At 44.1% G+C, this 13,928-nt stretch overlaps 1 protein-coding gene across 1 annotated transcript in view; it reads left to right on the forward strand.

The window, feature by feature from the left end:
- Positions 1-13,928, forward strand: part of Ctnnal1 (catenin alpha like 1) — a 53,793-nt gene that overhangs the window by 9,390 nt on the left and 30,475 nt on the right. Inside the window, exons 2-3 of the mRNA XM_048420235.3 lie at positions 4,498-4,687; positions 10,583-10,770. Coding sequence (XP_048276192.3) covers positions 4,498-4,687; positions 10,583-10,770 — 378 coding nt within the window. The remainder of the gene's footprint in view (positions 1-4,497; positions 4,688-10,582; positions 10,771-13,928) is intronic.

Raw genomic sequence — 13,928 nt, forward strand, 5'->3', positions numbered from 1 at the left:
GATTTGTAGGGCTGACTGTAAGCAGTGAGTTCATATAGGACCAGCAGAAGGCTTTTGTGCTGTCAGTACAAACTGTCTGGGAGAGCTCCCCCAAAGTCTCCTGCTCTGTCCAGCATCCTCCGCATTCTTGGGGCTTTTTACTCATCCCCCCAAAGTCATTCACACAGCCCAATTTCAAAGTTACTCTCAAATTTTGGGTTTTATTATAGCGTCTCTCCAGATCTGGGTACCAAAATCTGTATTACCTATCTATTGATAAAGAACTTCAAGCTGGGCAGTGGTGGCGCACGCCTTTAATCCCAACACTTGGGAGGCAGAGGCAAATGGTTCTCTGAGTTCGAGGCCAAGCTGGACTGTGAGTTCCAGGACAGCCAGGATTACAGAGAAGCCCTGTCTTGAAAACAACAACAAAAAGAACAACGCCTCCTCTAGTTTTCTAGTGCTGTGCTCTGACACTCTGATCCGAGCAACCCAGGGGAGAAACGGTCTCTCTTAGTTAACAGTTCCAGAAAGAATAGAGCGCATCATTGGCAAGGAAGGCATGGCAGCAGGATGTCACATGGTAGTGGCAGTCCCAAAGGAAAGAGAGAACAGGAAGTGGGACCAGGGCATAAAATTTCAATGCTAGTCTGGCGTGGTGGTACACACCTTTAATCCTAGGCAGATCTCTGCAAGTTCCAGGTCATCCAGGGTTACATAGTGAGAACTTGCATCAGACAGACAGGCAGACAACCTCAGAGTTACTCCTAGAGACACACTTTATTCAGTTCCTGAAGTGTTACTGGATAGGGATCACTGTTCAAGCATTTGAGCCTGTGAGGGATGGCTCACATTCACGCCAAACAAATTACCCCAAACTTAGTACCTTAAATCAACAAACATTTGTCTTAGTTTCTGTGAGTTAAGAATTCTGTAGGAGTTTACCTGATGGTTCTGGACCAAAGGCCGTCACAAAACTGAAATACAGGTGTTTGGCTGGGCCTGCGGTAGTTCAAAAGCTTGAACTAACCTGGGAGTCTGCAACTGTGTTTGCTCATCTGACTGACCTCTGAAAAACCTCTGTTCTGCACAGCTGCTGGCTGTGGCAGCAGTTCCTTACTTCGTGGGCTCCTCAGAGGATTGTTCCGTGGGGGGCAGCTATGATGGGGCGATGAGCTTTCTGTCACTGTGACCGATCCCAGAGAGAGAAAAAGGGAGAGATACACATAAAGAGACAGATACACACACACTCACTCACTCACTCACTCACAAACACACACACACACACACACACACACACACACACACACACAGAGAGAGAGAGAGAGAGAGAGAGAGAGACAGACAGACAGACAGACAGACAGACAGACAGAGAGGACATTACAATATCCTGAAATCTGCCCAGAAATGCACTATGATGTCCGTTATCATCTGTCCATCAGAAGTGAGAAGCAGAGTTCCTTCTTCCTTGAAGGAAAGGTCTGAAGAAGTTTATGAATCGGTTTCAAAGCCATCCCAGAGATTATACCATCTTCCCACGTAAAAACCCTTCTGTGGCCCCCAGTAATGCACAGAACAAAACGTTTTTGAAGCAGGATCTCATTCTGTAGCTCAAAATGGCCTACAGCTCACAATCCTCCTGCCTTATCCTCCCTGGAATTGCAGACATGCACCACCACGCCCAGCTCAAAACATGAATTCTTCGCTCCAGTTCCCAGCCTTACATGGCCAGCTCCTGGCCATCCATCATGGGGCACCCGTCCATGCTTGCCTCTTTGCTCGCTGCTTTAACCACTTTGGTTACTTCATTCCTCGACAGGAATGCTAGGCTCATCCCCAAAGCCTTTCACCCCTCAGTTTCTGTTCTTTGAAATACATTATCCCGCTGCTGCTATCAATTTGTTCTCAGGCTGAGGTACCGCTTCCTCAGAGAAGAAAGAGCAGCCAATCTCAGGTGGCATCATGGGTACAATATCATATCGTCACATTTTACATAGCACAGTAAAATTCCTTATTTACAGGATTACTATATGTCTCCATTTGGTAGCACGTACCTTTTCTTTATCATCCATTGATGTTTTCTCACTGCTCAGAAGTTTACCTCACCCAGTAAATATCTTTTGTGATTGAATTGTTACTCTACTCTGCTGCATACATTTGGTAGCACGTACCTTTTCTTTATCATCCATTGATGTTTTCTCACTGCTCAGAAGTTTACTTCACCCAGTAAATATATTTTGTGATTGAATTGTTACTCTACTCTGCTGCATACATTGGTAGTCACTCATACATCCTGTCTTAGTCACTGTTCTATTGCAGTGAAGGGACACCATGACCAAGGCAACTCTTCTAATGGAAAACATTTAGCTGGGGCCTGCTTACAGGGTCAGAGCGTCAGCCCATCATCATTAAGGCAGGAAGCAGACTGGCTGACTCTGAAGCAGCAGCTGAAAGCTTTACCTCCTGATTCACAGGCAGCAGGCGGAAAGAGAAAGACACCGGGCCTCACATGGACTTTTGAAACCTCAAAATTCACCTCTTTCCCTCACCCCCAATAAGGCCACACTTCCTAGTCCTTTGAAACAGTTTATCAACTGGGCTAAGCCTGCAAATATATGAGCCACATGTCCTAAAGACTTGGCATCTACTAGATATTCAACATTTGCTGGAAAATAACATTGTGGATGAAAATGTTTAGTGGCGGGGCTCTGGAGAGACAACTTGGTGGATAAAGAGCCTGCACCACCAGCAGAAGGGTTTGGGCTTGGATCCCGGGACCCAGTTAAAAACTGAACATAGTGATGCACATCCAGCCCTGGTGCTGAGGAAGAGGATGGAGACGGCAGGATCCTTACAGCTCACTGGCCGGCCAGTCCAGTCGAAGAATACTCTGGGATCACTGAAAGACCCTGCCTTCGAAAATAAGGTTTGAAGAGACCCGTTGAGAAAGATCCAAAATTGATCTCTGGCCTCAACACACATGCTCACACATGTGTGCACATATGAACATATACACAAAAATAAACAAAATTTAGTGGCATTCAGTACATTTCTCTGTATCACTTAGCTCATCCCTAAGCATGATAGCAACCCCAAGATTCAAATTTGGATATTTCTGTAATTCTAAGCTCTTAATTTTTTTCTTAACTGAAAAAGTGTTTGACACAGAATGCTTTCTCTTATATTCTGCTTGGGGTCTTTTTAAAATTTAATTTTTATTTTTATGTGTGTGACTATTTTGTTACATGTGTGTTTGAGCCCTATTTATGTATATTTTCTACCTACAAGTCTGGAAGAGGGTGTTGGTTTCTCTGGGACTGGTATCAGTAAATCAAGATCCATACCAATGCAAAGTATTCATCTCTATAGCATATCGCCCTTTAAATGTAAATAAACATTTATAAACAGTATTTGGGAATTTGGTCATAGTTCTCTCCAAACTGTGTCTTGCTTTTTGTTGGGTGAAGTAATTTTGGGGGTGTTCATGGCAACCTTTCAGGGGAGGTCTTGGTCCATCAAACCACCTTAGTCTTGAAGAAATCCACAGGTTCTCATCTTCTGTGGAAATAAAAGCAAAACCTATTTTCCAAAGCAACATATTCTTAGACCCAAATTCTGAAGTCAAGATTACTTTATAATATACATGCTGGTTTAGTTTAGCAGCCTGTACAATGAAATGTCTCTCTGTACTTAGCTCCTTTACAGTCAAACAATTCAACAAAAACACAATGTACATAATCCAGACTTTCTGTGTATATTCCATCTTTACAAGGCTGATTTTTCTTACTCTGTTACTTTTTCTACAAGTTTACTTTGTCTCTTTAAAGACTTTGTTTTATTATTTAAAAAATCATTTACTTCTTTTATAACTGTCTATATTCTTTTTTTCTCTCTCTCAAGCCTACGTACATTTATCCAACACTGTGACCCATTAGAGGTCTTTTTCATCTGGATTTGTCTTTATTGCGTGTGTATCTGTAATTATGTTTTGACCAGAAGTGCTTTTAAAACCTTCCTTTTTTAAGGTATCATTGCATGGTGCTGGGGATTGAGCCAAGGGCCTCCATGTTCTAGGCAAATACTCTGCTTCTCAGCTACACCCACAATGCGCAAGTACCATTTTGCATGCCCAGCTACTTTGTGAGCAGTGGAATGGGATGTAGTGAGAGCTGATGCCCTTACTGGGTGGAGCCGAGCAGGAAACTTCTGCGAGTGTTGTGAGCTGTGATTTGCTCCCTCCTCTTCTCATGGCTCTAAGATTTGTTTAATGATTTGGAGAGCATCTGGAACTGTATGTCCCAGATAACCGCCCTCAGGTGAACTCACAATTAAAGAAGCATTGTCCTGAGACATGATGCAAGATGCTTTTCTGACTGGCCCCTAGGTTGCAATATCTAAAGCTATTGATTTAGTCTTTTGGCTTAGTCTGATATTCTGGGTTTAATTTTTTTGACCCTTGTGATTTTCTTTTAAATATTGAGATAAAAGTTTTAAAAGTTGCTCCTTTTTTATTTTTAGATTACCACACTTATTAACCATAAAGATAATATCAAAAAGTCTGATAAAACTCTGCAAGCAATTCAGCGTGTGGGACAAGCTGTCAACTTGGCAGTTGGAAGATTTGTCAAAGTAGGGGAAGCTATAGCCAATGAAAACTGGGATTTGAAGGAAGAAATTAATATTGCCTGCATTGAGGCTAAACAAGCAGGTACGTGAATGTTTATCTATCTTTTGTTTTTTATTTGCTGTTTTTTTTTTTTTAAGTAACCCTTGCTGACCTGGAACTTTCTGTGTAAACCCAACTGGCTTTGAACTTATAGAGGTCTACCTGCCTCTGCCTCCCCAGTGTTGGGATTAAATCCATGTGCTACCACACTGTCTTAGTTAGGGTTTCCTATTGCTGTGAAGAGACACCAAACCACAGCAACTCTATAAAGGAAACATTTAACTGGGATGGTGGCTTATAGTTCTGGACGTTTAGTTCATTGTCATCATGGTGGGGAGCAGGGTGGTATGCAGGCAGATGTGTTGCTGCAGGAATGCCTGAGAGTTCTATGTCTTACAGGTAACAGGAAGCTGACTGAGACATTGGGCAGTATCCTGAGCATAGGAATCCTCAAAGTCAGCCCCCACAGTGGCACACTTCCTCCACACACAAGGCTGTATCTACTCCAACACAGCCGCACCTCCTAATAGTGCCACTTCGTATGAGATTATGGGGGCCAGTTACATTCAAACTAGCACACACACCCTGTTCATTTCCTTCTTGAGGCAGGTCTTACTACATAGCCCAGGCTACCCTCAAACACAGTGGGAGTTCTCCTGCTCTGGTCTCCCAAGTGCTAGTGTGCGTCGCCATACCCAGCTGTAAATACTTACTTCAAAGGCTATTTATACCAATTTCCTTGCTCTGGATATTATGGCAGATATTTTATCTATTTATTTTGAGGCAGTCTCACTATGTTCCTGGTTGTTCTGGAGCTCACTGTATAAACCAGCTGGTCCTTTATCTTGAAGGGATCCTCCTGCCTCTGGATCCCAAGTGCTAGGGTTACAGCTGTGTGTGTACCACACCCTGAAAAACATTTAGAATTTGCTTGTTTTCTGTTGTGCTGGGGACCAGACCCTGGGCTGTTCTTAAATCAAGCATATGCAGAAGAGAGCTTGAGACAGGGTTAAGAAAGGAGGTAGGGAGACTTCATCTGAAGCATTTACAGTAGAAACAGCCTAACACAGATAATGTGATGGGGTTACAGAGAGCAAGGAGGACACACAGCACGCTTGGTGATACGGCTGAACAGGTAGAACGAGGATGCTAACTAGAGGAACGGAAGGACGCGGGCTTGACTTTTGGGCTTCTAGCCATTCGCTGGTGTGGGAAGCAAAGGAGAAGGCCTTACCCTATTTGTAGTTTATATGTTTCCCATTATAAAAAAAGGTTTGAATTGGCTCATAATAAGAGACATGGTAAATGAATCTATTAAAATAAGGAGAAAAAATATAACAGAATCTCTGGCAAGAATGAATATTTAATTAAGCATGAAATTTATATTTTTACTTCCTGGAAAGCAAGACAAAACTGTGAGAAACAGAGGGTTATATAATCCTCATTGTTTGCTGAGAGGAAACAAAGCAGTCTGTAAGAGGAGAGTCCTATTTTCCTGGCACCGCATCGCTCCGTGGGCACTTACACAGCACGTGACAGTACAGCGGACAGTGCGGAGAGAGCAAGAGGGGCAGGGGCGACCCTTCCAGGGGAAGAGCAGCACGAGGCCCTGCGCGGCCTCAGCTTTGCCTCCCTGTTCTCAGTCTGAGCTAACAGCCCCAGCTGAGGACCCGGCGAGTCCCTCAGGTGGCCCAGGCCTCGCACCATCTCTTTTAAGCTGACAGAAGTGCTCCTTCATCCCGTGAGAAACCCTCCCCCAACTGTGAGCTTCTTGAAGTTACATAATAAGAAAGCTTCGCCCTTGAGACAGGATGAAGACTGAAGGCACTCCTGAAGGCTTTCGGGCTCCATCAGTCCTTAACGGTCATCTTCTCCTGGGCAGGTTGTGTACACTTGATGCAAGGGTATGAAGCAGTGATTAAGACTTAGAGCTTCAGGGTTGATTGTGGGATGCCCCTCTACGCTGTGAATATACTTTATTACCATTGGTTAATAGAGAAGCTGTTTCCGCCAATGGCTTAGCAGAGTAAAGCCAGGTGGGAACTCCGAACAGAGACAGAGAGAGTAGGCGGAGTCAGCTATTTATATTTGTAGCAGTATTGTTACATGATGTGCGTGTGCATTTGGCGCAAATAAGTGTTCAGCAAATTTATTTTTATGTCATGTATTGCATTTTATTCTTTCTCTCACTTGAGCTCCTGCGTTGTTTTTACTTGACTACCTGTCAGGATTATGTTTTCTATGGCAGTTGAGTAAATATTTTTCTTAGAGTGTTCACTCTAAGGGACTATATTAGCTCATTGCTTATAATAAATTAGAAATGACAACCATGAAACTGTAAGCTTTGCGCCTTTGCTGGGAATTCTTAGCAGTCTGCACTTAGAAGAGCTGTGCTGGGAAGAAGACACTTGACCCTGGTCTACAGTGGACCGGGGTTACTGCCCACTTACCGATTTTCCAAATGCCCAGGGTTCAGTCAGAAAAGGAACGGTTAAACGATGCCATCTGCATAGGTTTCTGTAAAGTGCCTTCAGTGGCTGAGAGTGAAAGGAGTAAACGGACATTTTCCAGGGAACAAAGAAAACATCTTTTCTTTCAGCTACTGCTACTAGAACATGAACTCACCGTTTCCTCTGCTCCCTCCACCACAATAAAGGTTAGTTCTGAGCGCATTTGTCCTCTGCACCTTTTGCTGTAAAAGCTTGGTAACACAAAAGTTTCCATTGCTGTGCAGAAAGTTACCCTCCATGCAGCAGAGTCTCAGACCCGGGGCAGGAATGGCTTCCCTGGGCGATCCTGGGGCAGCACATCTTAGGACATTGGGTGGAGGCCTGCTGAGCCTTAGTTATCTGCAGGCTTCACTGTACTAGAGATGTGTTTTGCAAGCTCCCAATGGTGCTGGCAGGCTTCACTTCCTGGTTGACTTGTTGGTCACCATATAGATCTTTTTTTTCAGTAAGGTTGTAACCTGGTACTTGGTTTCCCTCAGAGAGAGAGAGAAAATAAGATGATGGTCTCAGTTTTTAAAAATTCATTGTGCGTGCTCGTGTATGTGTCTGTCTGTGTCCATGCACATGCCGCAGTGCATGTGTAGAGGTTGGAGGACAGCTCTTGGGAGTCAGTGTTCTTTATCACGGTTCTAGAGACTGAAGTCAGGGCGTCTGTCATCAGGCTTGCCTGGCGACTGCTGTTGCCTACCACCGTCTCACTGGCTTGGCCGGAGAGGATTTGATTGCTTAATTTCAGAAGTGGCATACCTCCTCTTCTGCTCCCTAGTCTGAGGACAGTGTGGGAGAGGACACTGGGCGGATACAGGTACCAGCAGGGAGAGCTCTTGGAGGCTGGCTGCCATAGACTTTATGAGTTAGTCATCCACTCCTAGGGGCCTGTGTTTTGTGTACTCCCGTATTGTTTGAAATTTCTGTCCTCTGAAACGAAATTTGTCATTTCCTTCCCAAGTCTTTCTGACTATCTTTAAATCATTTAGCTTATAATTTTGATTTTTTTCTTTCTTTCCTTCTTATCTTTGGCCAGCTATTAGGTTTATACTTTCTTTCCTCGCTGTCTCCCAAACCACTTTCTCCCTTAGTCTAGGACTGCCATCTGTGGAGTCCTCTCCCGTGCAATAACAACCACCTGCTTTATGTCTCTTTTCCAGTCTGTTCAACACTTTCCCAGCAACTGCCATTCTGTTTTGTATCCTGTGGTTTGGCCATAAAGATTCTAATATTTTTTACTTAAGATTTTTTAAGTTACTGGCCAAGACATTATTGTGTATATATATATATATATATATATATATATATATATATATATAATTAGCAATAGACCTTTTGTGAGAAACTCAGTCATTAGACGTACATTTATTTTTACTTTTATTTTTTTTTTGGTTTTTTTCAAGGCAGGGTTTCTCTGTAGCTTTGGTGCCTGTCCTGGAACTAGCTCTTGTAGACCAGGCTGGCCTCAAACTCACAGAGATCCACCTGCCTCTGCCTCCTGGTGCTGGGATTAAAGGCGTGCACCATGACCGAGGTGTGGTGGTTTGAAAATGGCCACATAATCTCTTATGGAGTGGCACTGTTAGGAGGTGTGGTTTTGTTGGGGTGGGTATGGTCTTGTTGGAGGAATTGTGTCATTATGGGCATGGGCACTGACGTTTCCTATGCTCAGAATACGACCCAGGGTCTCGGTCGACTTCCTGTTGCCAGCAAGATGTAGAACTCTCAGGCATTCCTGCAACACCATGTCTGCCTACATGCCCCCATGCTCCCCACCATGATGACAATGAACTGAACCTCTGAAACTGTAAGCAGCTATCCAGTTAAATGTTTCTCTTTATATGAGTTGCCATGGCTATGGTGTCTTTTCACAGCAATAGAAACCTAAGACACAAGGCTTAAGATAGAAGGAAGAGTAGACAGTTAGATCTAGTCCACGGTCGAGGAGCGCAGGTGCGGTGGCAGGGGCAGGGAACCAGAAAGAATGAACTAGTGATGGCTTTTAACCCTCAAAGACTACCCACAGTGACACAATTCCTCCATCAAAGCCACACTTTCGAAACCTCCAAACAGTGCCATCAGCAACTGGGGACCAAGTGTTCAGACGCGGGAGACTATGGGGCGCTCTTCAAACCCTCACAGAAAACTCCGTTTCTTCTTTTGGGAGAGTAAATACTTGTCTAGTTTTAAGAATTATTATTATTATAGAAATCAACAAGCTTTATGGCAGTTGGAGTAAAGAATTTTCTAGAGATTGGAAATTTGCATCCTAGACTTGTCTTTCCTCCCTGGGCCCCAAAAGAAGTGTACGTGTCTGAGGCTGGAGAGGCAGCTCAGTGGTAAAAGTACAGGCTGTTCTTCCAGAGAGTCGGGGTTGGATTCCCTGCATCTGTATGATGGCTCAAGCCATCAGTAACTGTAGTTCCAGGGGACCTGACATGGTATACAGAGGTATATATACAGGCAAAGCATCCTTATACATAAAAATAAAAATAAATATAAGAATCTTTTAAAAGCTGGGAATGGAGATGCACACTTTGAATCCTAGCCTATGGAGGTATGCGTTTGAGGCCAGTCTGGTCTACACAGCAAGTTTCAGGCCACTACATAGTGCCATGGCTACCTAGTGGTGAGGATCCTGTCTTAAAACAGACACAGAACTAAAAAAAAACAAGTATCATTTCACAGTTACAAACCTGAAGTCAGTCAGGGTTTGAACTCTCAAGGGTAAGGGTCTTACTTGGTTGGCTTTCCCTAACTTGTCTCCAGCCAGATCAACAAATAGATTTTTTTATGTATCTATATTTCATCCTTCTAGCCCCACCTTCCCCTTTATAAGATGTTAAGCATGGAGCCCCAAACCTTGTCTTTCTTCTGCCTGTCGCTGTCCCTCCAAACCCGACCTCAGATAGTGGTGATGATAGTACCGCCCCCTTCCTCACCTCCCTCTGTGGGCCTCACCTAGGCCTGGGCCCCTGGGTCCTGCTCTCAGCTCTGGATTTAGGGTTCTGGTTCTTGACTCCTGAGACTTTTCTTTTGTCTTACAGATCGGCTTTTAGATTGTGTGGTTGGCCAAATTACTAGAAAGACAAATTGTGTTTTTCTGATCAGGTCAAAGTTTGTCCTGAAGAGTATACTAGCCAGTTGTGGTGGCATACAATGGCAGGATTTGCTGAAGGAGACAGAGGCAGGAGGATCATGAGTTCAAGGCCAGCTTGGGCTACACACTTTAGAGAAACTGTGTCTCGAAAACAAAACAATAATAAAGAAAGAGTGCACTGTTTGTTTTTTATTCTAGAAAGCATCATGGGAACCATTTAAGGTAGGGACGTTTCCCGTACCTGAAGTTCCCGTGCATGCTGCAGTCAAGATGAGAGAAAAGTCTGTCTTCTTGCTAAAGTGTTTCATTCCCAACACAGTGTTGCCTCTTTCCTGTTAGGAGAGACAATCGCAGCACTCACAGATGTGACCAGATTGAATCACCGGGAATCAGACGGCCAGACCCCAATTTTGGCAGACAAAGCAGGGGTCGTGCAGGCCGCCAGGCTGCTGCTGTCCTCGGTGGCGAAGGTGCTGCTGCTGGCGGACCGAGTAGTCATCAAGCAGATAGTGACATCACGAAACAAGGTACTCACTTGTGGCTGTGCTTGTGTCGCCGGGTGGCTCGGATTCCTTGCTGAGGTGGGATCCAGATAATTTGGCTGTGTTTGTTAATTATTTATAGCTCCCATTGCCCAGAGTTGAAAACCGTGTGTTTCCTACACCTACTATTTCCAATTTACTGAGCCTAAACATAAATTTTTTCTATTTAAAAAATTAGTGTTTTATTTATATGATTGTTTGCCTGTGTCTAAGTTTGTGTACCATGTGCATGCCTGGTGCTCACAGAGGCCAGAAGAGGGCTTCAGATCTTCTGAAACTGGAGGTACAGGTGGTTGTGAACCTATCCGTGGTTGCTGGGAACTGAACCTGAATTCTCTGGAAGAATAGTCAGTGCTCTTAACCACTGAGCCATCTCTCCAGCCGCAGGCTTAAACTTTTAAATGCAAACAATGTTTCTTTTTTAACAACAACAACACAACAAAAATCTTGTTGAAGTTTTACTGCCAGAAGCCTTAAATGGAGTTTGGAAAGGAAAGCTAAGCTGATGTTGTAGGTGCAGTAGAGACCTAGTTAACAAATACCCCGAATACTTCAGTCCTCTTGTCCAATCAGAAAGTAACATTTATAAGGTAAACAAATGTAAGTCACTGTCTGCCGCACTGCACTAGGTCATTGTTCCAACCCTGAGCACCATATAATAAAATGGGGTGTGCTGATGCACACCTGCAATCACTACACTGGGGAAGAAACTGAGGCAGGGTAATCAGGAGGTCAAGGCCAACCTCAGCTACCTAGAAGTGGCTACATGAGATCCTGTCTTTAAAAAAATATCTGAAACTGTAATTATCCACAGATATAAAGTTTCCATGTGTAGAGCCCTTAAATATTTCTAAAGAATGCAAAGCTTAAAGAATGGGCCTAAACTCTTGCTGTCCCATAGCCAGCAGCCCTGCTCCTGAGCACTGGGAACCAAGCGCCAGCTTTCTGTTGGTGCTCCCCTAGATGAGGTGGAGGCTAATCAAATGGGCCAGGGAGGAGGTGCATCCTCTCAGTAGGATCTGAGGGTGAGCCTGTGGCCCCACCCCAACCCCCAGGTATGCTAAGCAAACCAAAAAGTGAAAGGTTAAAGAGAAAAAGAAATCAGAGAGAGTGGCAGACAAAGGACGATTTTCCTGTCTTTCTGAGAGGAGGCTGTGCTCAGTATGTTGTCTTCCTTATCTATGGAACTGCGTGTGTTTCCTGAGCCGCCTGGGCAGGTTAGCAGGCCAAATGTCCTCCAGAGCCTCATTAAAAATGAACAAGAGCAGGATATCTGTGTTTTTCTAACCTATCTTGCTCTGGCCAAAATTCAGTAGTTATTTTAGAAAAAAAAAAAACTATCAGAAAATCTGTTTCCATTTGTTTACCGTATCTCTCATGTCAGGGGAACAGCGTTCATTTTCTGCTGATTGTTCTGTGCACAGGGCCATGTTCTTCTCTCCCCACACCTCCCCTCACCCCCGCCCCACTGCCCAAAGCCTCTTGGCAGCTGATCTGTTCTACACAACAGCTCCTGACTGATCTAAACTGCTTTTCGACTGTGAATTGCTAACCCCCTACTCTGTAGAATGCCTCCCTTCCATTTTCTTTCAGAACTGGGGTTCCACTAATCCTGGTTCAATGCCCTGTATAGTTTCTGTTTCTTTTTTTTTTTCTCTTCTCCTCACTGCGTTCTTAGTTCTTATTGCTACTGCTCTCAACCTTCTGTTGCTATAGCAAAATGCCTAAGACAAGGTATTTTGTAAAGAAAGATTTTTTGGGCTTGCCTCATCTCTGCAGTAAGGAGGCTGCTTGTTCATTCCCTGGCTGCCTAGACTCCTAAAATAACCACACAGAGACTATATTAATTAAATCACTGCTTGGCCCATTAGTTCTAGCTTCTTATCTGCTAACTCTTACATATTAATTTAACCCATTTCTATTAATCTGTGCATCACCATGAGGTCGTGGCCTACCAGCAAAGTTTCAGCATATTTGTCTCCAGATGAGACTCTATGGCTTCTCCTTTCTCCCAGCATTTAGCTTAGTTTTCCCCTCCTAACTAAGTTCTGCCTTGCTATAGGCCAAGCCAGTTCTTTATTCATTAACCAATAAAAGCAACACATAGACAGAAGGGCCTCCCACACCACATCTCTTCATCCCCTGACTAGCCAAGTAGGTGAACTCCAGGGTTAGGACCTTCCTCAGTCAATAGAGGGATTAGTGAACAGCCCAACATTGAGCCCTGCCCTTCACATATGTATACACATGTGCATCTGCACATGAGTTTATTCACACATGTGAATGCATACACACATATACCAATAAATACTTCAAATGAAAAAAATTCAAAGTCATCATCAGTTCCATAAGGAGTTTGAGGTCAGCCTAGGCTAGGGACTGTGTGTTAAAAAACAAAACAAACAAACAAACAAACAAAACCCTAAATATACAACGTAAGATCTCATTCATGAAGTCAGGTATGAAGAAGCAAAGAATGGGCAGAACTGCTATTACTGCTATGCTCAGACATGATTTGAGGGCGTCTCTAGGTCCCTGTACCCAGACCCCAGGGTATTCATGTGAGAGCTGGGATCCTCACAGGGCGGGATCTATTCAAAGGCCGGTAAGTCACTGCAGGCATTACCTTCAGGGGTGATCACACAGCCTTCACGAAGCCCCTTAAGAGGTACACTATTATTAAAAGGTAAGATTGAGCTGGGGGTTGGCTGTCATGCCTGTAATATCAGCTCTTGAGAGGCTGAGACAGGAGGATACCATGAGTTCAGGCCCAGACTATGGGGCTACAACATAGTGAGTCTAAGGCCAGCCTATGTCACAGTGAGACCCTCCTAAGGACAGAATCTACCTCTAGGTAGAGACATGCCCTTGTCTCCTCCTTTAAGGGTTAATCTAATAGGGATGGTCAGGGACCTGCCTAAGAGACCCTAGAAAGGCAGACTCACCCAGGGTAGTGTGCTTTGTCTTTTCAGAATTCCTTGCCCCAGTGCAGTCCCTAAACCGAGAGGTTTAGCTGGTTCTGTGCTGGGCCTGCCCTTTGCTTTTCACCTGCAGATGCTTTTTAACTCCCTAAGCCCTATTTAGTCATTATTTTCTTCCTTTGAAGTCAATAACATAAATAAATCCACATCTTCTTATCCTAA

Source organism: Myodes glareolus, chromosome 16 (genome assembly GCF_982192425.1).
Source record: "Myodes glareolus chromosome 16, mMyoGla1.1, whole genome shotgun sequence".
Lineage (NCBI taxonomy): Eukaryota > Metazoa > Chordata > Mammalia > Rodentia > Cricetidae > Myodes > Myodes glareolus.